The sequence below is a fragment of the Amblyomma mixtum genome, chromosome 3 (genome assembly GCF_055824585.1).
Source record: "Amblyomma mixtum isolate Tamu chromosome 3, ASM5582458v1, whole genome shotgun sequence".
Taxonomy (NCBI): Eukaryota; Metazoa; Arthropoda; class Arachnida; order Ixodida; family Ixodidae; genus Amblyomma; species Amblyomma mixtum.
Window position 1 is genome coordinate 127,851,435 of NC_143014.1, and position 26,153 is coordinate 127,877,587.

Consider the following 26,153-nt stretch of genomic DNA (forward strand, 5'->3'; position numbering starts at 1 on the left):
TTCCTCTACTACTTAAACTTTGGTAATGAAAATTATCAACAATTTTAATATATACAACGGGTGCAACACCACTTTCTAATATCTCTGTAACTCGTGCCCCTCAAAAATTTACTATTCCATGCCACCTAAAAATTATCTTGTGCAGCACCGGTTCTACTAAATAAGCTGCATTATTCGATGTTAACAATGCCACATTATAACGTAAAATTTTTGCCCAATTTCTCTAGTCTGAAGAGTGCTGTATTGCACTATTCATCTTTTAGTTGTACCACGTGTAATTAGCCTAAAAATGACTTAGTTTTGCCCGCCGCGGTGACTCAGTGGTTATGGTGCTCGGCTGCTGACCCGAAAGACGCGGGTTCGATCCCGGCCGCGGCGGTTGAATTTCTTTCGAGGAGAAATTCCAGAGGCCCGTGTACTGCGCGATGTCAGTTTACGTTAAAGAACCCCAGGTGGTCGAAATTTCCGGAGCCCTCCACTACGGCGTCTCTCATAGCCTTAGTTGCTTTGGGACGTTAAACGCCATAAACCAAACCAAACCTAAACCAAATACTTAGTTTTGTGCTCTTCATGCGCACATTCATGGTTTGCTGTATAGCTGCATACATTGGAACGGTAGTTTTTTTTTTTATAATGGACGATGTACTGCTACTATTGCTTCACTTCATATTTTTAACCTGTGCTAAAAACTAAACTCTTTTATTAGCCATGTGATCGCATGAAATTATTTTATTGCAGTCGCTGCTGCCTGTCTCCAGTTCTCCGACCTTGTCAAGCTGTGTTTAGTTTTTTTGTCTCGGAGTCCATCAAAATTGTGGATGTTAAAAATAAAGAAACTGAAAGCGAAGCCATGTAGAGCTCTAAAGCTTTTCTATGGAATGTGATATTTCTGGCACACACGCCATACACCCGAGCCAAAGAGGAGCATGCTATCATTCGTGTTTGAAAAGTTTTAAAGGGAGTTATTGCTTTAACAATATCAGCTTTTGTGCATAGCACCAACAAGCGCTATCTGTCGGCTGCCAGTAGCGACCACTGCTTTACTGAAAGGGAATTGGTATTTTAACTTATAATTATTTTGGAGAACTGTGCTCAACATTTTGTAAGTAATGGCTTTCCTTTCCAGGTGCGCTGCAAAATCTCGCTTGAAAAATGGCTTCTATTCTTGCACCGGCTAGTTCTGACAACCATAGAAATTGAATGGGGTGTACCAAACATTCCGAATTCCAGAAGTAATCTTGAATATTAAGTGCCATGAGGCACGTAGGGGCACCCAGCTAACTAAAAAAATGTTTGCCAAATTTTCTGGGCTTCTTATGTCTGGTTATCAAAAATAGGCGCATACATCCTCATTGAAAAATTCGAAAACTGCAAAATTCTTCATCAGAGGGACAGAACAAGGCGAAATGAAGAAGAAATATTCTGCAGGCTCCAGGTTTACTCCGACCCCGTGAGGTATTTTGACACGCACTAACAGCTCACAACACCACTCTTTCACATTCCGCAGCCACCAATATTACTAAGTGCTAGAATGCCATAGCCGCTGAATAAGCGTGACGGTTTGAAGGCAAAAGAACACATTAACGCAAACCAAAATCGCGTCTGGCCGCTTTTTGACACAGAGGGAGCAAATGGTGGACTCGAAAAGTGGGAGGCGAAATAAAAACAATTCAGAATTGTGTAAACAAGTCACAACAGTATTTCGATCCGACTGCACAAGAGAGCGACAACCTTTGAAATTAGCTTGGAGTTTGCCGGCCGTTAGGTATATGCACGTGTTATAATGCTTCACCTAGGTGTAGAGAATTTACAATCCATCTGTGACTACTGCAGCAGTAACGCGACTAAAATTACGACGTAATTATGGGCGTTTAACATTTGAGTTTTGCTTAAATCAACTTTTGCGTATTTTTATTTGTGGGGCCCCGCATTGGCACCACAGAAAACTTGCAGTGTGCGCAACTACTTCGCGTGCTGTATCAGTGCGACAAAGATCTTTATCCCCATGGGATCCAGGGCTTATTGCTTATTTCCAATGAAAATACAATGCTAAACCAAAGTAGCGCAACAGTATCAAGGTGTTTGCTTGCAGAGAAATCGCAACTTCATTATCGCTGGGAATCGGGCAAATTGGTGCAAGTTCATTTTTAAAACAAAGGAACGAGCTCCGTCTCCTGTGTTCGTGTCGCGTCTGCCCTTGTTACGCTATTTTACAAGTGAAATTGCCACTAAACATTCTGAACACACCAACGGGCAATTCTTACTTTTACTAGACGCTGCGAAACTGTCACCGCTCCCGCGAATAAACATCTCAAGGAAGTCACTTTCTCGATTCTTCTTATTCAGATGCAAATTATTCATCTGGCGATTCCGCCAATAGAGATTTTCCTTCTTCCGGATTTTTTCAAGCGACTCAAGGAAGGGTACAGTAAAACACTTCAAAAACAGTTATACCTTGATCAAGCAGGGCAATTGCGCAGGGTTCCCTAATTTATTTTCTCTTCTTACTGGCAAGCAATTTAAAGCAAGGAAATGTCCGTGAGAGGCCCCCCGCTCACCGTCTGTCAACAGGGACCAAACAATGGGCCGACTATTTCCCTTGCTTCCGCGCCTGGTTTCCACAAATGCATGATTATATAGAAGGAATTATAAAACACAGCGCTTACTGAACGAGTACACAGCAAATAAATCGTTACACGCAACAAAAGCTTTATACATAATTACCTTTTAACCGCAAAAAACTGGAAAATTTCCCTGCGTTCAACGCATGGGCGGGGGCTACGTGACGCGAAGATAGCAAAGAGAGGGTCGTTCATTGCGCAGGTGTAAGAGCTTTCTTTGGGCTCACCTCGAACGTGAATGTGTCCACCTCCTCTCGTATGTCCTCCTCGGTGAAAGACGGGTTCTTGAAGTGCTGTGAGAGCAGGAGATCAAGGAAGGCCCGCCGGCATCCGCTCATGCTCAGGTAATCGGCTTCGCCCGTGCCATTGCTCTGATCAGAAGCTGCTTGAAGCTCCAGGAGCATCTTCTTTCGATCTTTAATCACCTATGCAGAAAAATGAAATTGGCACAACCAAGTACGTCTAGGGGATAGTTGGTGAAGCGTTTAGCGCAGTTTTGTAGCGCAGTGTTCTTTCTTGAAATAAAAATAAAGGCGCTTTGTTGGTGAAAAAAACGGCAAGAAGAAAAACAAAGCAGCCAGCCAGCCAAAGAGCATAGACTTCTACTCGTTGTAACCGTGAGCCACGAAACAGTGGTCAGAGCTCTGCATGTGGAGAGCCTTAAATGCAAACGGGGACCCTCATCCTAGGTAGCGTGTGATAAATGGCCTGTTCTTGAATAAAGATAAAGTTCAGGTGAGACGGCTGAGAGTGGAGAAACGGCATTGGGCTATGGCACCGATGCCTTATAAATGAGTAGATTTCACTGACACGCCGTCAGTCGTGAGATGGACTGCCTACAGCGGTCCCTTGTGATTTATTAACGGAAAGGTGCGCTGACGTTCAGCATCTTTTCAGTCCTGCAGAAGGCAGCGGCCTTCACGTTTCTGCTGCTGCAGAATTCACAGTAGCTGGAAAAACCAGCAAAACCACCGCTGAACAGCTATCTCTGCCTGTATTTGTGCAACAGAGGACGCTGCTTAATTATATTTAGTAATTGCTGTCTGCCGCACCAGTTGAAGACTTTCCAGAGAAGCGATCATTATAGTGCTTCAAAACATTGTATTTTCTCTACCTACATGTCAAGTAACCGACATGCGCCACAGTTGTAATTTCCGCGTTATGAGGCGGAGAAACCAATACAAAATATCTTTTTGCGTACGCATTTATTTTACTCGAAGGACGATTCAATATGACTGCTAATTTAATCATGTGATTCGAGTGCATGTCAAGACAAGGACATTACGGTCGAACAAAAGCACTTAATTGAACATTTTTCTTGGTAATTGACAGGTTCTCATAGTTTTTATACGCGGGTGCTGTGAGCACTAGACAATTTTAGCACCAACGAGTTTCTGGTATACAGGGAGAGCAGCATGGGGCGCTCCTGTCGAGCAAGCAAGGCAGTGACGAGACTGCCAAGTCGTTCTTATTATCGTAGCGCGCAGGAGGTCAACAGACACGAATTGTTTCTAAAGGAGGCACAGTGTGCGACACTGCTCTGCCGGTATGGTTCACGTGACATGCGCGTCTGTGCGCGCGGTTTCACGACTTGCGTATTCATCGGGAGCAATATTTTTTTTTTAATTTGTGCTTTGTCGCCACTGATTGTCTATACGACGCTTAACTTGCATGGCTGATGCGCGATGGCATCGGTATAGTATAGAAATGAATCACTTCGTGTTATCCGAAAGCTGTCCTAAGCGAAAATTGTGTCATTGAAGGTCACGAAATATCAACGCGAAGACAGCGTATCCCAATAGGAGTAAAGCGATATCTCACGCGCTTTCTGAAGCGGGTCGTTCCGGAATTTTGTGTGTGTGTGTGTGTGTGTGTGTGTGTGTGTGTGTGTGTGTGTGTGTGTGTGTGTGTGTGTGTGTGTGTGTGTGTGTGTGTGTGTGTGTGTGTGTGTGTGTGTGTGTGTGTGTGTGTGTGTGTGTGTGTGTGTGTGTGTGTGTGTGTGTGTGCAGAAGATAACTCCATGTCAACGCTTCTCCCCCCATTCACCGTGTCGACGACCAGGAATGGCTCAGGCATGCTATCCAGCACTTGGGGTCTCGAAATAAATATTTTGCTCTCTCTGTCAGCCAGCCTGGATGTATATGTATATTTGACGCCCCTCTGCCGCCTATGGTGATTTCATTGCTCTGGCCATCTAAAACTGAATCATTTTTCTTCTGTACGGTGCACTCACAAATAGCCCAATAGATTATTTGACTCTTTCTTCATTCTTGTGTTTTCATAATGGGCCCAAGTTATGTTTCGAACGACGATTTGTAGTAGGTGGATGTTCCTTGCAAACTACAATTCAAGCTCTTTCCAGAATGATGTATTTTGGGTTTGTTAACAATGCTTTTGACTCCTCATCTCATTGTATCTTAGATCTAAAATTTGTTGCCTCTGCTGTCGCATTCATATCAGGTGTTCAGACGGGTGAACCAGAGCCATGACTTCATTTAACTAGTTTGCTGTCTAGGGAACATGTACACGTAGTATGTGCAGGACGTTTCGAAGCTACATGTGAGGGATAAGGGATCTGGTTGCGGAGGACCTCGGATTTATTTCAAGCCCTCGGGGTTCTTTAACGTGCACTAACACCGCAAAACGCATGGGCACTGACCACATCAAAGAGACTGAACCACCACGGCTGGTCGTGTAGTGAGTATGGCAATGCTGTTCGGTGAGCTCTTATTCACTGTACGACAAGGTTTTCTAATAAAATAAGCTCTCCTACTGAACTGAATGATAAAACAAGGAGGATGACGACAGCACAACGTTGATTTACGATTACTGAACAGCGCAGTAATGCTGATAGAGCGCTGCGATTACAGAATCGCACTGTTCGTTCATTAAAGTTGATATAAATTTTTCGTCCCATAAATGAGTGGCTTTTTCGAGCTATAAAGGAGATAGGAGCTCTGTTTTTGAAAATAGCTCACGTACCTTCCTCGTGAAGGTGTGGACAGTATTCACGCATTGGTTGAACTCGACCGAATCGGCGGTGAATCTGTACGTGAAGTTCGGCCAAGTCCATGGCTTTGTGGCACGCGAAAACCACAGCTCACCCAGCCTAAAAAAAAAGGAGCCAGACAGAAATTAACAGGGAGTTGAGGAGAAAGAAACTTAAGTAGCCTTTATATCAAGATTGCAAGAAAGACCTTCTGCAAGTTTATAACCGAACTCTTTTTTAATTTCTGTGCCTGAGTAGAGACTGCGTTGTTTTCCAACAGGTGGCAGTACCACGTTCAAATGCTTCTTATAATACCAGTCGCCTACCTGCTGTTACCTCAGCGCACAGAACGCCTGGTCCTACGTGGGAATGCCACAAAAAGAAAAATTTAACCTTTATTTTCATTCCAACACCAAATACATAAGGAGAGCCACTCTGAACGTAGCCGTGAGGCTAATTCTGGGCAGAAGATGCGAAACAGACGAAGAAACTGGGCTCTAAAGCGCAGATCTAGGGTTGCTATTGCGAATTGTGCTCTGTTTGAATATCAAACTTACGCTCCGCATTACGCAAGGCAGCATACCAAAAGTGAAAACGCTCACATTGCACGTTCTATATTATTTGGACACTGCGATAACAGAGCAGCCTCAAATATTCTGCATTCAGACCAATGTTTTATTTTCGCTCTCTCTCTCTCTCTCTCACACACACACACATACATAAAACTGGAAGTGAAACAGGTCTTGTCCTTCGAAAATAAGAGGTACCTTCATGAAACGCAGAACTCCTTCGAGAGCATACATTTCCGGGTAATAACGGGAAAAAATAGCCACGCACCGTTTCGCATGAGCGGGCGGCATGATTTCACTCGAACTTCACTCCGGAACACCCCTCAGTCACAAAAAGCTGTCGGTGAGCCGCAAGGCGCAAGGAGAGAGTTAGAAAATATTTTCCTCTTTGACCCCCAATGCACTTGCACTCAACTCTGGAGAGAAGCGGTCGCTACAATAGAGGGCTGGAAGCGAGCTGTTCGCCTTGATCGCAGGAGCTAAAACATCGCCGCCGAATATAGTGGCCTCCTCTCGCGAGCACTAGTTTGGGCTCCGGCGTTATACGGATGTGCAAACTGGATAAGTTTCTGTAGATATTTTTTTATTTTTTAGAATGTTTTTTGCATCTTTAAGACTGCGACATACGATCCCGAAGAGGTCGGTATTCTCAAAGTTTTATGAAAAGCTTTGCACAACTTTGACCGAGTGGTGGTGGTGAAAACTTTTATTTAGTGAAATAGAGTTTGGGAGCCACAGAGTGGCCCCGCTACATGGTCGGCGTCCCTAGTCCGGGAGACCGCGTGACGAGGCCCCGTCTCTAGCCCATTTCACCAGAGCCCTTTGGGACTCAAGCGAGGAGCAGTTGAGGAGGGCAGTCTCCCATGCCTCTCGGGAAGGGGTAGGGGAAGGGGGGAGGTGGGGATTTTGAGTACATGCCCACACCATGAGGAAGATATCACAGGTCTCCCCACAGTGCGGGCATCGCCCATCCGTGTTAGGATCGTAATGTTTTAAGATTGCAGGACAGAGTAGAGTACCTGTCTGCAGGCGCCTTAAAGTTCGCTCCTCCGTCTTACTCATCCCCTTTGCAGGGGCCGGGAAAAGGCGGTGGTTGTCGCTATAATGCGTTATTATTTCCCTGAACCGCAGCAGCGGCTGGTTAGTCTCCGAGCCAGAAGAGCTGGGATGAGGAGCCCGGTGTGTAAGCGCTCGGGCAGCCGCGTCAGCGGCCTCAATACCTCGTAAGCCCTGGTGGCCAGGAGCCCAAATGATTCTTTTCGGCGATGGATTAGTGGCAGTCTGTCTTAGAATACTAGCAGCTAAGCGGGACATCTCCCCTGTCAAGTAATGATCACATGCTTTTCGGGAGTCCGTGATGATGATTCTCAAATTGGCGTGGGCGGCAGAGAGCGCTATCGCTACTTCCTCGGCTCGCATTGAATTCGGGGCTCGAAAGGAGAGTCCATCAACGTGCATTTCCTGGTTAATGACTGCGGCCCTGTAAAATCCCGTGGGCGATGGCCCTGCTACGTATACATAGTATACACCGGGTCGGGAGCCGTGTTGTCTCTCAAGAGCTCGAGCCCGCGCTTGTCGTCTGTTTTCGTGCATGTCGGTGTCCATGTTACGGGGGAGCGGGGAGACCCAGAGCATATGGCGTCACAGTTCTGGAATACGCTCCACCTCCTCTGGTGTGCAGTCGTGTTGGATGTGTAAGCGGTTTAGCAGGCGGCGCCCGGGGGCCGTCTGCATAAGCCGCGTGTAGTGCTCGTCCTGTCGTGTCTTTTCTCTTCCGTGGTTCACGAGGTGGGCCTCCCGCAGCGCCTGGTAGGAGTTTAGCACCACTAATTCCTTGAGTTTGGCATTAGAGGTAGCCAACGGGAGCTCCAGGGCTCGCTTAGTTGCCTTACGAATGATGGCGTCTATTCGCACCTCGTCTCGCTTTCTAGTGCTGAGATAGGGCACGGCGTAGAGGATCCGCCTAGTCACAAAGGCATAGACGAGCCGAAGCGCGTCCCTGCTCCGCAGACCGCCCCGCTTGTTTTAAGCGCGCGGCGGATCATGCGCCCTACCTGTTTGCCTACTTTCTTGACTTTCACAGTAGTGGAATCCGGACTGAGTTTGTGGTGAATAAAAAGGCCCAAAATACGGAGCTCCTCCACCTGTCTAATAGGACCTCCTGACAGAGAGATGTACATTGGTGTCCTATCCTTTGGGTTCGCTGTGATAATACCGGTGATAATACCGCTCCCTGAGGGGTACCTCGTGTTCCCATCATGTAGGGGCCATATTCCTCGTCCTCAATCCGAAGAAAGGCCTGGAGATTCGTCAAGAAATCTCTTACATAAGCGTAGGCCCTAGCTCCACAGTCGGTAGAACTCAAGTTGGCCAGGATGCTACCGTGTTTAACATTGTCGAAAGCCCCTTTCAGATCAAGGGCGAGGATGGCTTTGTCATTGTGTTGCATAGTTGTGGATCGTATTACATCTCTGTGCAGCTAGAGGAGGACGTCCTGTGCAGACATGTGGGGGCGAAACCCGAACATGGTGACTGCAAAGAAGCCCTTGCTCTCCAGGTATGGAGAGAGGCGATCCCGTACCATCGTCTCCATAAGTCTGCCCGCACACGAGGTCAGTGATATGGGCCTCAGGTTGTCCGCATTCACGGCCTTACCTGTTTTAGGGATAAACGTCACAAGTGACGTTTTCCATTCGGGAGGGAGTGGACGCCCGCCCCAGATCTGGTTCATGTATTCTAATAAATGGAGGTAGGCTGAGTCCGGTAGGTTCGCCAACAGATTCACTGTTATGTGGTCCCGTCCCGGAGCCGTACCCCGGCGCATTTTTTCTAAGGCCGTGCAACTCAAAAGGGGCATCGAGAGTTTCATTAGGCATGCCAGCGTACATGCACTCAGGCCCAGACGGGACCTCCGTACGACAGAGATATCTGTCGTACAGAGTGTCCGCAAGTTGCGCCGTCGTACCTTGATATCCATGCAGAGCCCGCCGGAGCTGCTTTTGCGTCTCCCCTCTCGTTCGGGAGGGGTCGATTAGACTGCTAAAGAGACGGCACGTACCCTTCGAGCTCATCTGATGAGCTGCGGTGTCGCAGCGTGCTACCCAATTTGAATCTGAGAGTTCGGCAGCATACCCTGCAGCCTGCTCTGTGAGTTTGGCTATGCGGGCGCGTAGTTTTCTATTAGTTTTCTGCTTTTTCCACCGTTTAGTTAAGCTCCAGCGCCTCCCACACATGCAGGAGGTGAATGTCCACTGCGGGGATGTCTTCGGTAGTTTGTAGAGTCGTAACGTGTTGTTTCTGAATGTTGTATATGTGGTTAGCCCACTCCGTGTAGCCGCCGAGAAATAGTACGGGAGGAATAGTGTGATTTCGGAATTCGTGCCAATCGGTCAGCTTGGCCTGACCCCATTTTTTGCGCGCTGCCTTTACCATGAGTGTAATCCGAAGAAGGAAGTGATCACTGCCTATAGAATCTCCCAAGTTCTCCCAGGCAGCCTCTCTAGCATTTTTGACGATAGAAAGGTCAGAACACGTGTCGCGGGTTGCCGAATTCCCCACTCGGGTGGGATACGCCGGGTCCGTGAGCAACGTGAGGCTGAGGGTGGAAATGAGCTCCGCCTGCTTACGACCTCTTGCCTTTTCGAAGTGGTAGTCCCAGTGAGGGCTAGGAGCATTGAAGTCGCCAACGATCACTAGAGGCTCTTTGGCTGCCATTTTGATCGCGCGAGGGAAGATTTCACTGAAAATTACACGCGACTTATGCGGAGGGCAGTATATGTTGAGGATATGTATTGACGGGTCGCGCGTGTGAGAGGCAGTACCCGGATCATTGTATATTCTTGCTCGGTGCTCAATTCTAAGTCGACCTAAACCACGGTGTAAGCCTTATTCACCAGGATGCATGTCGAGAGTCACCCCTGAAAGGTGCTGTAGCCCGATAATTTAGCGTCTATGCCGGAATCCTGCAGGGCAATGGGCGCCGGCATGTCACCTAGGGACTGACATGCCGGCGCTCATTGGTTATTCGATTAGTATGACTCGCACATCAGTTCTCATGAATTTCCTCAAAAATAAAGTACTTTTTGCGCCAAAGATACTTATATAATACATTTAAATGGTCGAATCCGTTTTTTTTTTCTTTAATACTGTCAATTTGTGCCGGTGCAAACGAGAAGCGTGCTTGCGCTCCAGCAATAATCAAAGAGAGTGATGGTTACACTTACCTCAGTACCGCTCGGACGTACTTGGAGTCCGAGCACCGCTGGGCGTTCACGCATGTCCCCATAGCCGTTTCTACGTAGATAAAAGCACGGCAGTTGCTGGGCCTAATTTTTCAGCTTTCTGCCATCGTAGTGGTGTACGCTGCAAAACTTCACAACATGGCGTATGAAGCGTATAGACACAGGGCCGGGCTCAAATAATTTTTAGTGCGCTAGAACAAAAACGCCTGCAACCTCAGGTTTCGTCGATGTTTGTCCGAAGCCTCAGGGCAGGTGGGAGCCTTCCAACTGTGTTGTGGGCAACCTGCTAGCAGGCTTTGAGGCCAGTTATGTAAAACCTTTTATGGCAAAACACTATATGGCCGCGACTGGGTTTCGAACTCGCGGCGGCGCGAACAGATCAGCTTCGCTGGCCACTACATTAGACCACTACGCAATCGCCGCAGCCGAACATCCTGCTTCTTTATCTGCCAGTCTCTCACGCTATGCTTTGTATATCGCCGTCTTCATCAGCTTCCATCCGTGGGCAACGGATCCAGAACACACCGCTATCATGTTGCCTTCTTAAAGCGTGCCTGGAGCCGAAACCGGATCCGGAGTGAAAATCGAAGTACGAGCGCACCTATTTCGCATTTGGCCGAACCACGCTAAGCCGTCCTTGATTTTTTTGCAAGCAAGCTTGGCTTGCTTTAACCGATGTTTTGACCATTGAATGATCATCCAATAAAGTCGGATGGCGGGTGTTTTAACCATCCGGCTTAAGGATTGTGAAGTAATAAAATTAGTATAATTTTTATAACAAATAAATTAGTATGATAAAGGCTGTCTTTCTTCCCTGAAGCGCGAAAATCTTTGTTGCGTTTCACAGACGGCTAATTCTCACCCCTTAGCTGGTGACAAAGAGCAAAACCGTTCTTGAAATGCAACTCTTTTGGGTTGATAAAACCACAGGCCTTGTTGCGGCATTTAATTAAAATAATTATTCATTATATTAGGAGGTTGTTAATCTAACCGCTACGGGTCCAAAATTAGCTTAAGCAGTGATCAGCGGGTAAGTAGATTTGCCAAGAAGTTCAAGATTTTGTTTCAAATTTGAACGAGCACGACGTGGAGTGCACCTAACGCTGACTCACACGCTTTCAAGCAGCGTCATTGTGCCCTAATACGAAAATCAGCAACAGATCCTCCAGGTGGGTCCTTTATTGCGCTAGCACTTCTAGTGGCCGTTCCCTGCGTTTGGTCGTTGTGTGTTTGTCTGTTTGTTTGTCTGAAGTCGGACTTGTGGCAAGCTGTTCACCTGTCCACGGGGGCGTAGGCAGCCTGCCCAGGTATATATACCTAGCAGTGTGCCCACCGTGTCAGGCGGCAGCTCATTCAGTCATGAGAGGCTGCTCGGTAAGAGCAACCTGGCGATGGCAGGAAGTGTCATTAAAGGGCAGTGTCGCATCTCTTGACCGCTGCACTACTGCTCCAGGAGTGCTAGGAAGACTCCCAGGGACCTTTGAATGGAGAGAATGACCAATTTCGCTGTTAAGCGCATCAACCCATTATCGCTATATGAACAACTTCTATCCGTGCAAACTGGATCTGAACACCGAAACCGAAGGGAAATCCGAACTGCTAGCGCACCTAATTCGCATTTGGCTTAACCACGCAAATCGACTCTCAGTTTTTTTTTTTTGTAAAAGCTATTTGAAGCACGAAGTAAGATCTGTAAATGCGTTTGTAGCGCCTGAGTGCCCGACCGCCGTCACATTACCTGTGACCCGCGTCAATACTGTGCAATATGATGACCACGAGTCAGCGCTCTATAATGTAGGTGATGAGTGTTCGAGCAGGTGGATAACATCGGGGCACTCACCACATATGACGTCCAGTGTACAGCGAGCGACCGATGGTACGATGTCCACGCCGTCAGGTTTTCCCACGTGCTCCTTGAGTAGGTCCTTGAACACTACTGAATGCTCGTTCATAACAGGCAGGAAGTCCTCCAGGATGCGGAAGTGGAACGCTGGCGTCAGCATACGCCTGCGCGTCTTCCACTTTGTGCCAGTACTGCATAGCGCCGGCAAGTAGTCATTGTGCAAGAGTCGAACTGCTGATGTCATATGCGCGTAACACCGCATTTCAAGCGATCTCACTCTAACCGAATGATCCATTTGCTAGTGGTTAACGAAGGGAGCAAATAGAGTGTCCATTTCCGGATGAAAATGTCAGGAAGTCTGTTCATTCTGAAGTAAACTAAAATATATTTTTTTTTAATTCTGTCTCCTTTTTCGCGATTCATAAAACGGGGAAATTAGCGGCACTTGGCTCAGCCTGTTGCCTCCTTGAAGTCAGCCATGATTAGCAAGCTTAGTAAGCAGTGAAGCAAGCCAAGATTACAAACAGATCGGTAAAAAATCCGCCATATCTAAAGGTTGCGCCGCACAGCTATATGCATCAGACAGAAATAAAAAAACTGACAGCACATCAGTGCGATTTATGCGAAGAGCTGAGTTCAGTCACATCTACGGTAACTTACGTTTCGATTTGACAATTACCAGCCGCGGTGACGTAGTGGTTACTAAGCCGAAAAACCCGGGTTTAATCCCGGAAGCGGTAGCCGCGTTTCAATAGAGGCGAAAAGCAAATGGGCTTGATGTGGTTGCTCAACGAGCGAGTCATTGGAACCACATTTCTTAAGTCAGCACTCCTCAAGTCCTGTCCTCACAGAGGGGAATTAAGTTTTGGCACTCAGGTTCAAAGACTCTGGAACGCTGGCTTCTCTGCCGATGTTATTGTGGAAGTCGCAGAAGCTCTCAGGGAAAAAATTACAAAAAAAAACACTGTTACCTCAGCAAAATGCACCAGTAGAATACCAAAAAAGCAAGTTTGAGGTGATGCCTTATGTACAAAAGCTCTCGCACAACTTGAAGAGAGTGGCAGCAAAATTTGGTGTCGACATTGTGTTTTCAGCACCCTTTAAGCTTGCAAGGCCATGTGGTTTAGCAGACCGTGAGCGAGAAAAATATTCAGTGTGTGGAAGCCGCACGTTTCATGCGCCACTGCATCAATTATCAGCTCCCTCTCCGCTGTGGTAGTGTTTACATTGGACAGATGGGCAGATATCTGAACATAAGGCCGGGTGAACATTCATCTTCCCTTCGTCTACAAGCTGGTGAGCACTTGCCGGAGCACTGCAAGAACTGCGCAGGTTGCCTTCCTTTTCTAAACTTCACTCAGATTTTAGAACGTTGTGAAGGTCAAATGGCAAGGGAAATTCTGGAAGCCCATGAAGTGGGGAAACGCAGTAGTAACACGTGCATTAGCACACCTTCTGTTTATCTCTTGGACAAAGAAGGAAAGTTTTTAAAACGTTCTTAAGTTTGCACGATAGTCGTTATGAGCTTTCACAGTTTTTCTTTTTTCTTTTCTTTCCGTTTTTGTTTTATTGGCGGATTTTTCGGCTATCATTGCTGGTGTTTTTTTGCATTCTTTCAAGATTTTCTCATGCTTGTTGTTGCTTAGTGATGCGACGTTTTTTTCGTTGTTCGTTTTCATTCAGGTGTAAGTGTAGCACTCATCCTGTCCTCGCCTTTATTCGTCCTGTGAACACGCTACGTTTTCGTTGAGCATGATGTCTGACCAACTGGCCCCTCGGTATACCCTGTTAAATACCAACTAGCCCAACTAAACATTTTAAAGTTGCATGTAGTGGAGGCAGGTCTTTGCTTCTTCGGTGACGGGGCTATGATCCCTTCTTTAAAGGGCAACTCCGGCGATTTTTAAGCCATTCTAAGTTAATGGCTGTTTTATGTTCCTAAGAATCTCCTGTAATGTGTACGATAGAAGGTTTTCAAAAGCAACCGTAAAATAATTTTTAAACACCAAAAAACGGAAAACTCGAAACCGAAACCGCAAAATCGAAACCGGGGAGGTGCCTTCGTGCGGTATTGACTGTGACGTCACTAGCGTGTTCGCCGCGCTGCGAAGTTCGGAGCCGCGCTGTCGACATGACTGAAGCGCGGAGAACAGCTTTTCCAAGACCAGCGAGTCTTTAGAAGACGACTCATTCGACGATTTCGGACTGGACGAGTCGCCTTTCAGGTATGATCCACCGCCGCGCGAGCTAGCCGAGTCACACCACAGGCCGCGTCACCTGCAGCATGGAGACGGTCTGAACTCGGAGAAGTAAGTATTTGAGCCATTTCTCGTACATGTATTTGTGACACAGTCGCCAGAACAAAAGTTATTGTGATGCTCCCGCTGATAGCTGTTCGTGTGGCGAGTGCCGGCCGACCCAGCCTGATGAAAGAATCTGTTGCCGGAACGTTGCCGCGGTGCACAACGTCCTTACAGGGGAATACATCACCAACAGTCCTCTCTTTGCGAAGCTTTGTCTCGACGTCGAGCTTTTGGAAATGAATTCACGCCAGCTACAGTTCTACAATCCAACGTACTTTGAGCATGCTCACTGTGGTCCGCTTCCTCTTGACGGCCGCGCTTCGTTCAGCTGGCCGCTCCGATGGGCGGTTGTACTCAAATAACGTTGGCACAGAATCTGCCTTCAAGCGCCAGTTGAACGAAGCCTTAGCGAGTCCAAAGCTCCCTCTGAGGTACACGCTGTCTGGCGCGAAATGTTCCGGCGCGAATCTGGCGCGAAATGTTCCGAGCACAAGCGGGAGTGATTCCTCGGGAACCAGTTGACACGGCGGACAGCTCTCACCCAATTGTCGCGAAGGTTCTTATCGCTAGGAAACCTATGGTAGAAAACGCCCGTTGTCACTGATGAAGAATTTGTGCAGCGCACAGCCCACCAGAAGTTGCCGTGACCCATCACTCTGGCGTACACATCACATCAGGCACGTTGAAATGGCGCGAAATTGCACAGTGGTCGAAATAATTCCGGAGACCTCCACTACAGCACCTCTTTCTTCCTTTCTTCTTTCACTCCTCCCTTAAGTCGCGATTCGGGTGTCTGTTACTGCGTCATTTACTTTCCTCAAAATCAATTTTCAGTTTTCCCCTGCACTGCCAACGCCAGCGCGCGCCCGACCAGCTTAACACGCCGACACGCTAGTGACGTCACAGTACAGGGTGGCCTGTCGAAGTTGCTCAATCAATGGGTGCCGCTCGCGTCGAGGAGCGCTTGTCTTTAAAATTCGCTTGCGAAAAAACTACGCCGCTTTCAGGTGCGAATTTTTACATGAGATATCAGACTACCATAAAGAATACGGACTTAAAATTTCATATCGATCGATGAACATCGAAAAATCGCCGCAGTTGCCCTTTAACGTCGTCTTAAAGATCTTCCGCTGATCTCTTCATATGCTACTGAGTAGATCGTAAGGCAGCGGTTGGGCTGGAATAAATAAAACCACGCTGAAGACAGTGTACCCTATGAGGCCCAAGCTGACCGTACGTACTCACGAGGGAATTTGGCTCATGTTCTATTTGAAATAAGATTTGCACGCAAGTTTTCTGGCCGTTACGGGACTCCTTCCGTTATCTCAGTTTTTCTAAAAGGAAGATGTAGGAATTTGCTTGACGTTATAGTACAATTTCACTTCGATTGTTTTCTTGATTTGGCTCGCTTCGAAGAAAAACTGATACGTCAGATAAAAGAAACCAATGGCAGAGTTGTGCGTCGCAAATTTCTTCTTAAAGTGCGCATTTAAATACCTAGAAATGTTATGTACCCATTCATTTTGAATAGATAACACTTAGTAGAGACCGCCACTATAAGTGACAAGTTCTGTGTAAGTTATAACTGAGAAGAAGGCAACAGGCCTGTGTTCGTAGCTCCCAGCTCCATCCAGCAAAGTTACGTCTTCCAGAAACCGAGATCAATGCTGTGTCTTCCAGAAAGAAGAGAGGCCAGCGAGACACGCCTCCTCCCTTCAGTCCCGTATTGTAAATTCATGGTTAAGACTGCGTGTAGTGTGTACACTGTGGTGTAGTATGGTAGTGCCAAACTTCTTGTACCATTTGGTCACACAGCATTGGTCGAACGCGTACCACAGCGGTACAGGCGTATTGGTCAATTTTTGCTTCAAAAAGTTTTGGCATCCTTCCGATAATTTCATTTTTCTCTCAGTGGATAGCACTTCATGAGCAAGGCTGCTCGTTTCTCAAGGGGCCTATTTGCGAAGGCACTCACTCAAAGCATTCAAGTGGTTGTGAAAAGAAAATGAAGCGGCCCGGTTTTAATGTTTACTGCTTCCATAAACGTTAGACATGCGAATACCGAAATATTTCGGCTCAATATTGAGTCTCCATTCAATAAAGCCCGTTCGAAATCTCTGCCTTTTTGCGTTCATGAGATATGCGCCCATGCGACGACCATGCGCCGCCGTCAGCCGGCAAACGCATTACTCGACTACGTCATCTTAAGATCTTTAGAAACGTAGAGATATCTTCAGCTTTCGTTTGCCATAAAATAATAGCTTTATGAAAAATTCAGAATGTGAAACAAAGTTTTCCAATTATTTGCACACGTAATTGTACTTCGCTAAGCTGCAGCGCGTGGCCATACATCAATCACTGACCTGGGACCAGTGTCGGTTTCGGTTCTGCTCTCCATTCTCCGTGGCTTCAGTATCAGCGGCTCGATATAGCCTTCCTTACGGGAACCTATCTAGGTGATGTTTCTTGACAGCGGCGGTTTGAGTCAGAGAATCGAGCTGAGCAAGGGCAGCCCATCTCGACAACTTTCTGTTTACATGAACTCGATACGAACGTACGAGTCAGCTGTCGCGGCGCGCATCTGCTCCGCGCTTTTGTTCTTCGCTGCAGAAAAATGCTTTCCAGAAGCGTGAAGAGGGTTAGGCATAATTTGCGGATAGGGCTGCGAGTCAACCCACCCCTTGCGTTGGAGATGAGGACTGGAGTTCACGACCGGGTTCGGGAGGTTCACGGTCGGGGCTCCCGCAGGCAGAGGTGTCGCGGGCTCTCGGCATGACTGCTATACTTGCCGGGCGCGCGACGCGCCGTTGCGAACGTTGTAACAACGACCGACAGCAGCTCGCCGCCTGCGCCCAAGCGATGTCAATGACAGGCCGCACGCGGAGCGTCGCACTGACAAGCGGCAGAATGCGAGCGCGCAGAGCGCCAGCGTCATAATGCCTTTGGGGCGCGTTTCTCGGAGCCGGCCTGTCAGCCGCCGGCGTCAGAAAAACACGCTAGTATTATTTGTTTATGTTCATAACAAGCCCCGGGATAGATTAATGGCAAAAATGAATTATTTTTGTAGATCGTTGGCCAATGCCGATTTGCTGGCAGTATTGAATACTGCGATACAAGCAAATTTTATCACATGGCCGTTTTATTTGCTGCCTGGTCGCCGCTCGCATAGCTGGCATTTGCTAGCTCCGCTGTTGAAGGCGTCGCGGAAATTGAGCATATCTTTAATTCATTTTATTTTATTATTTTATTATATTATGGGACAGGTTCAGAGTTAAAGGGGAGATGAGAGTAGTACCTTTTACAGCGCTGACCAGTTCAGAAGCTCCCTCAGCTGCGGTATCGATGCGAAACCAGGTAGGCTTAGCGACGACGAGGTCCGCCGGGGAGCCTCGTAGTTCATCGCCGGGCGCGCCCGCAGGCGATGTCTTTGCCGAACGCTCGGCATGCTGTCATTGCTCGAATATAGCAGGCAGCCTTTCTGATAGCATGGCTGTTTTGTCTTTTCTGGTGCGAATGTGAAATACATCGAGCCTGCAGGCCGGCCGGCAAGCCTGGATCCCGTTCGCTGGCGTCATAAAAATGCGCTAAAGATTGTTCTTAATGTTAATAATAAACTCTAAGAGCAAGAAGTGTGGAAAATAGAACATTTTTGAGGATCGTTGAACAATGCCGAGTTGCTGGTAGAAGCAGCAACTGTAATACGAACCAATTTCTTGCCATAACCGCCGCTCAGCGGCCGCTGCCCGGCCGTTGCGGTCCGGCTCGAGCGCCTGGCGTCCGCTAGCTCCGCTGCCGAGCGCACCGCAAAAATGACCATATTTTTTGTTGTGAGACGATGATGTTTGCAGTAAAGGGATGCCAAGAGCAGGCATTTGATTATAACCCAGGCTACTGCCGAAGCGCTCTCCACCACGGCTTCGATGCGAAACAGGCCTAGCGACGACCAGGGTAGCCAGAGAGCAGTGCAGTTCGTCGCCCGGCGCCCGCGTCCAGCGCCGTGCCGAAAGCGCGCTACATGAGCAGGCATGCTTTGTCGCCGCTATTTTGTCTTATTTTGTCTATTTTGTCTTTTCTGGTGGGAACTTCAGCAGCGGAGAAGCGCGCAGGCGCTGGTGTGCGGTGGCAAAGTGTTACACCGGGTGTGGGCCGGGCTTGAGTCTAGTGGCGCAAAGATGCTTGCCGCTCCGTGTGTCCCTGCTTGCAGTAGGCGACAGTTCGCAAGTGGCGACTGGTGCGGCGCGCCAGCCCAGTTTTCGCTCATGTGTCAGCTTAACAGCTAGCAGACTCGTTCTGAGCAGGCGACGGTGCAGCCTGGCGTGACGTCATTGTGACGAATTACCTGGCGTGACGTCATTGTGACGCCACATTCGAGTCAATATGGTGATGTAACCTCGGTCAACTATGGCTCAACAAGCCTCGCTAAGCCGCCATGTTGTGTTGACGACAGAAGCCTCTGATTGGCTTCTTAAAATGACGTTTGCTGTGAGTTGAGGGGGACGCGCGCTGGGAAACCAAAATTTTGTTTTTTTCGCTATTCAGTCAACCCGGAAGATGAAACGAATCAAGGTATACTATAGAATGAAGGGTCAGAATTCCAAATACACACGTCGTTCAAAATTTTCGGAAAACATTTCGCGACCCCTTCCAGTACCAGGTGTTTCAACTAAGATGGTCTACAATTTTTAAAAATAAGGTTTTTCAGTTAAAAGAGTGCTTTCTCGGCATTGAATTGTCAGCGGTGCAGCACAACAGAATACAGCTCAGACTTGCCAACTAGTAGGTGGTTTACTGATATTGCGCGGCTGACGTTTTAGCTACAACCGTTAGCCTCCTGAATTATTAAGAGGCGTGTAGCCAACCATAAGTAATATTTATATCCGTTTTTATAGTTTCAAAAACGCAGTTACCCTCGCCGGTATAGAATCACAAATTTTTGCTGTTTCTGCCAGTTACGAGCACCGGAGGGGTTGCTTGCCTGCATGCTGCTTGAAAGCCCATGTATTTTGGCGCATTGCGCCATGGCACCACAAATATCGGACGAGCGCATTTTTCAACGGAAGGTGTTCTTGAACAAATTTTTTTTCATACATCGTAAGATCCACTATAACAATAAATACATCCACTTATGTCCTCCGGTGGCATTGCATTTTTTTCCTATTAACGTTTTTTCTGCCGTCAAAAACGTTCCCGATTTGTTTTCTGTGGCAATATTAACTACTCGATTCGAGGGATGGACAAACTTGAAAAGAGTTATTTTGCTACTGATCTGAAGAATGTACCATTACTTTCGATATTTCCATAAGAGTACACTACAATATTCCACAGTGTCCTCACAATTAAAACTGATGGTCAAGAATCCTGGACTCGTGCGTTTTCCAAATTCTAATAATTTACATGTATACTACTTGCGGTGGGCTACACACCTCTCAATAATTAAGTAGACTAATAGTAGTAGTTAAAAAAATTCTATACTCAGTATTAGTTGGAGACCGTACTAGTTGGCACGTCTTAGCTGTACTCTGATGCGCTGCACCGCTGACAGTGCTATGCTCAATAAAGCGCTCATCTAACTGAAAACGATATTTAAAAAAAAATGGCAGAACATTTTAGATGAAACACCCGGTACATCTCCTGCTTTGCAGCTATATCAAGTGTGGAGCGCCCTGGCAACGCACGTCAGAGGCGAGTGCATTGTATAACACTCAAAAAGAAGTACGTCACGGACGGGACCTGGTTAGAGCTGTGTTTGCTAGCGGTCATTTCAAAGCAGAGAAAGATCTGGCGCAAGATAGCGCAGTACTCACGAAGCATCGACGCCAACATTCTAATAGAGAACCTTTTTTTTATTTAACACTGTTTCCTGAAGGAAAATTTCCTGACTTGAATTTATTTTAGTTGGCGCTGCCGATGAGGTCATAGGAGGCTTTCACAAGTTCGCCTTTTGATTATTATACATTGGTAATCACTAAGTACTGGCGCGCACTAAACAAGGAATAACAACGCGGGCTAATCATTACTCAAAGAAAGGATATACCAGGCACCAAGAATGTGAGACATCAAAATATTGACAGCGTAATATTGTATTCGCAAGAACATTTTCAGACTCTCGCAAAAGAGGCGATGTGTGAATCTCCTTCAATTGTTACGGAAACAGTCAATGTCGGGAGCAAAGCGGGAAGACCTGTCTTGATACAGAGGAAGAAGCCACCGGTGAAGGGACTAAATATTAGTAGGATTGCAAAAAAATATGTAGTTCTGAATGAGAATTCAATATTATTATCGAGTATTGAGTTTGAATTTTCATGCTAAGTTCTCTTCATTTGTTTTTATTGCTTTTTTAGCTACGAACATTTAAACCTTACCCAACTATTAGCAGCACATCCGCCAACCCTAGCTTTGCTTTTGTAATGCTTCAGGCTCATGGAAACAAATAAGGGATGCAAAATCCGTGCAACAGGAAAGACTTTTGTGAAATCAAGTGCCACATACTTTTTGCCGTCACGAGCGCTCGCTCTATGCCAGGCATTGAAGGCTAAACGATAAAGAAAGCGGGAAGGATAAAAGATGTGACGTCCGAGAAGCCTTCCCTATCATTGCTACTTAAGAAGCCGAGGTGCAAGCGTAAACGAGAAGAAAAGAGTAAAACGAAGCAGCCTCAGATCCTTTTCACAAAGAGTTTGTTCTCTTGGCATATAGACAAGGAGATATTAAAGCGTCTCTGACCTCATAAGAAGGTATCAGCGCATGCACCACGGCAGTTCCAGCGCCGACCATAGCAAAACGATCTGCGATGCTTTTGACAGGTGGTCAAACTGTGGGTGCTTTATGTAGGCAAACATGGCGAATCTTCGCTTCAGATGCTACGCGGTGTACTTTTCACATTAGTTTCAAGAAGAAGAACGGGAATTTTCTAAGGCTGAAACCTTCATTTCCAGATGCCCAAATCTCCTTAACGGTATGTAATTAACAAAAGTGTGTCCCATGTCGAATTTTGTGCACAAGTGGTGGTTTCATTTTGGCAACCCGGCCTATACTGTTTCACGCAGTGTAATCGTACGCTCCTGTACTCGTAACTGCACGTACGCTGTTTTAATATTTCAAAATTAAATGACCTTGAGAAGATCTTATCTACTTTTGCTATTCGATACTAGAGATCATAATCTATGACAAATGCTCTAATCTGCATCATATGGGTCGTCTTGCATTCATCCCCTCTTTTGCACATGCCATAGGAGGTTTCGCGGTATTAAAGCCTCAATAATCAGTTTGATAGCCAGTACAAACCGAGTTCTGTCCACATAGTCTGTATGCGATGCAAGGTGGGAACAGAGAAAAAAAGGACTTTCTTTTCTTCCGAGAGTACTACAGGAGCAGGACAAAAATTGTTCACCTTGTCAGAAGGCCAGTTCCCAGCCATGGATGCAGCCATGTGTATTCGATTGACTTCTCCAGCATGGTTGGACTGCTGAAGACCGCCTGAATAAAGAAATAGTCAAGAAAGGTTGTTATCGGGAGCAATGTTCAACGCAGTAAAGGAAACAAAAGTTGTTGGAATTCGGTAATGACCTTCCAAGAATAAGTGTGATATTTCATGACTGCTATTTTCTTTTTTAACGCACCAATAAAATCCAGGGAAGACGCCAATGTATTTTCGCACAATGCGGTCTTCTGAAACTTCTGTAATGAACTCTAGGCCGCAATACAGCGTCTGAGTCTTCGTGCGCACAAAATTAACTTATTATATTGATACAAGGCTCGGTACCTAGCTTCAGCCAAGTGAATTAGAAAGATGGTTGAATGTAAAATATATTGAACACTCCTCATTGTTCATGTCATTCGTGAGCTCTTCGCCAAAGAGCCTAAAAAGATCGTTGCACCTACATAAAGCGTGAAGCAGAGCTCTAGGTTGTAATGCTTGGTGCTTTGTTTGAAAGGTTCGGATTTAAATAAAATCTTCTTTTGCGTGTTTTATTTTCAGTTTGCTTGTTTGCCTTCAGAGCTTCAGAGGTCATTTTCCTGCAACGGGTTGCTAATGATCTAGACGTATGCGAAATACGTATATTATTAAAAGAGACATGATTCAAATTGCAGCGGTTCGTTCAGCGCCATTTTTTAACAAATAAATCGTAGAACAAGATCTCATACGGGGCTAGTTGGTGACGTTCCGTGCTTGAAGAAATTCCACACTCAACTTGTGTTAACAGGACTGCAAGACAGAAAAGGCGCTAGACATACGCCCTTACAATTAAAATGTATTAAAGAAGAAACGCGCTTGTACAGACCTGCAGCATAAAAAACGCCCAGCAGAACTCGAGGCATAACATCCCTATCACTCCTTACTAAAAAGCTTCTCTAATGTTAAAACGACTCAAGGATAGTTGACGCACCGACAGCATTCTTGAATAAAAAAAAAACGTTTATCTAGGGCTAATGCTGGCGGCGGAAAAGATTGAGCGTCTCAGGAAATATTGGACTTCAGTCACGTGTTGCCATGAATAGCTAAGTTAGATCCTTCTTTTCCTTTCGAAGAGGAGGCATGCTCCCTTAGACGGATGTTATCCCGCCTCCCCGTCTGGCCAGTATACTTCGTCCACACGAGAACGGAATGCCGCATACCCCACCTACATTAGAGAAAATTTTATGAATTGAATCACGCCAAACAAGTAGAGCGTACTCTCCCCTGGTGCCGGATTCTCGCGCGGTTGGCTTTTCCCAAGCATTTGGCTTCAGTTCGTGCGACAGGCTGGCACCTCAGCTGCCATGACGATGGCCACTCGCTCGAGCTGAAGCCAATTGGTAGGGAAAAGCCAACCATGCGAAAGTCCGACCCCATTACAGTGGATTTGGATAATTTCAACTAGCGTTCTATTATTCAAACTTGATCTTGGGTCCCGACAACATTAACCGTATCTTAAAAGGTGGTCATTAATTGCAACTGTGCGTAATTCCAAGAAATATTCAGTCCACTTAAACCTCTAATTATCTAGAGATCTTTGACGTTTCACGTGCGCGGGGGCAAATTTATTCACACGTTAAAGATACCCCGGAGATAGGTTTGGCTGCGGAAGTAGTGTGGAAGCAGCGAGTCGATCACATCAGATCGGGGGGTAGGTGGTATCCGAGATATTTGTGCATAATAGTAGCCTGGAAAGCTGAGCTGCAGAAGGAATAAGCGTGAGCGATGACGTTAAACAGAGTATAAAAATACATTACCTTACACTTAGAAGCCTTCAAAGGCATTTGCCGTTTCGTGCTTCAAGGATAAGTCGGGCGGGAAATTTACGATGTAGTCGTAGTTAATTTCGTTGGCATAAAATACCCAGTCGTCATCTAAAACGCAGAGTTCATGTTTTTGTCTACTGAGAAAAATTATTACAGAAGACTCGAAACAGAAGGCAACCGATATTTCAGGCATAATCATCATCTTCCAAGGACCGATGTTAAACTCAACTACACCGCAAAGAACACGCACTTGAAGATTTCAAAGCTTGGAGAGGGGGGGGGGGGGGGGGGGGGGGGTAGAATGTGTAGTGCGAAGTACAACTCAATTATTCCGCCATCGTTCTTTTTTTACACTGTTCGATGCAATTCAGCAAAAATCAAGATTAGCAAGGAAGCTTATTTTCGCAGAAAAATACTAATCCAAAATTTGTTCACGTACTTCAGCCGCCTCGGCCTTGTGGATGATCACATAGGGGACTTCTCCCATGTAGGCCCGGAAGTAGGGTCGGTGCTTCATCCTCTGGGAGCCAGCGTTCAAGTACTCGAAGAAGACTGCGAAAGAATGTGCCACTAAATCGCTGTCCTGAAATATTTGTGGGAAAATGTTTTGATGGAATCATCAGCTTTGCACACGGCTTCTGTTAGATATTGTAGTACACCAAACCTATATACTCGTCTAGCATAACATCCTCACAAAGCTCTCCTGTTTATGATTTTTGGTCGGTGCTCAACGCTGCCTACAGGAGTATGATCAACTGAATGGCTTTTCGGGTCCAGCAAAACTGGAACGCTGCATAACTACTCATTCGAGCGCCACTTTTTGGAGGCGCGAAGTGAATTCTTAGAGGATGGACGTTGCGAAATGTCACTGTGAAGTTCAAAGCATCAGGCAGGGTTTTTAAGATAATTAGCAGGTTACGAGCATCATATGTTGCTACTCCCGTGCCTTGAATTCCTTACAAAGGCACCGCACATTTCCAGAGAAGGCCTTCATCGATACCTTGTCTATAAGACATCGATACCGATGTCAAATAAAGCCGGTCATTCTTAAAGGCTCTCAACACTTGAGCGTTTCGTGCTCTTTGCGTTGCACATTGAGTAGCTTCCCGCAATAGATATCCAGGTTAAGATTTTCGTACTTTGCGTAATGCTGCGCGAGCAGTTGTTTACTATTTACGGCTGTCACGAGTTTTGCAGTAGAATTGGCTACCTTATATAACCGTTCACACAAGCTTATTCGCCAGCGGTCATAACACTAAGAGTATCTACTTCTGCAGGAGTTTTGCGTAATACACTTTTGCTCGTATACGCTGAGCACTTATTGAGCTAAACAAGTTAGCTTGTTTCGTTATATTTTTTGCCGTTTTTTTTTTTAGAATTGAATCGAAAAAAAGAGTAATCTAGTCTGGGTCACTCCTCAACACAGCATGTACTCTTCATCATTTTTTTTTCTTTTCCTCATTGCAGCGCGCACAGCTCTCTAGTTCGAAACACATCCTGCGTGTACAGAGGCAAAAAAGTTCTTGCGCTCGGTCTACGCTGAATGCGTCCACACAACAAAAAGCCAGCTTGCGGGTCGCGCATTCCCCGTACTTACGGACGTTGTAATCCAAATCGTGCTCTTTTTCCCGGCGCTTCATATGCCAGTGGGTGATAATATTCCGAATGAAGGGCCACTCGTCTTCAATGCCTGGCAGGTGCTTGAGGTGCACATGCGTGCGCTTCCAGCGGTAGTAGATGACCGCGACGAGAGCGCCCACAATGCCCAGAAGTGTCGCACTCAAGGTCGCCACTATCTTCAGCGCTGTCCATTGGAAGAAGCAAGGTAGACTCGCGAGAGACAGGTCCATCTTCCTCGCTTCCGGCTGGTCACTAGTCTCCTGGGGACTTGTTTGGCCTCAGCGTTATATACGGCGTCATTGAAATACGTGTGCAACGACCCCATCACTACCCGATCACGTGGTTAGCGTATCTCCGCTCAAGAAATTTGACGGGCAGCCAAAAAAAGCGGCAATGGCGCGGCTGCTGTCCCTGCCTGCACCCTCGGCTGACCTATTTCTGCGTGCGACGCAGTGAGCCGGCACCCGCTCCGACGACTGCCGTCTTTGTCTTTTGCTGCATTCATCGTAATACATTACGCGATATATCCTTTGATTACCGCACAGAGGCTGATACGGTATCCTTGCGCTGAAGTCCTCGATGAACCGATAAGCTGCCTGTTCCGCATCGCCCTTCCCGGATAGCCTCCGCTGAGCACAACTCTTCGGAAGGCCCCCTTTCATGACGGCAAGGTCAGACTCCTGCCTCGTCTGGATATGTGATCGTATCGTGCCTCCTTAGGTGTAAGCTTTCTCGATGAGATCTT

At 46.7% G+C, this 26,153-nt stretch overlaps 1 protein-coding gene and 1 pseudogene across 1 annotated transcript in view; both read right to left on the reverse strand.

Annotated features, from left to right (window-relative positions):
• LOC149351784 (cytochrome P450 4c3-like) overlaps positions 1–25,638 on the reverse strand; it is a 49,847-nt gene extending 24,209 nt beyond the window's left edge. Inside the window, exons 1-7 of the mRNA XM_089581111.1 lie at positions 25,386–25,638; positions 24,228–24,340; positions 21,957–22,042; positions 12,261–12,454; positions 10,403–10,472; positions 5,604–5,730; positions 2,849–3,046 (exon numbers count right to left, since the gene is read on the reverse strand). Of these exons, the coding sequence (XP_089437237.1) occupies positions 2,849–3,046; positions 5,604–5,730; positions 10,403–10,472; positions 12,261–12,454; positions 21,957–22,042; positions 24,228–24,340; positions 25,386–25,638 (1,041 nt within the window). The remainder of the gene's footprint in view (positions 1–2,848; positions 3,047–5,603; positions 5,731–10,402; positions 10,473–12,260; positions 12,455–21,956; positions 22,043–24,227; positions 24,341–25,385) is intronic.
• On the reverse strand, positions 6,945–8,377 carry LOC149351785 (uncharacterized; annotated as a pseudogene).
• Positions 25,639–26,153: the final 515 nt, after the last annotated feature.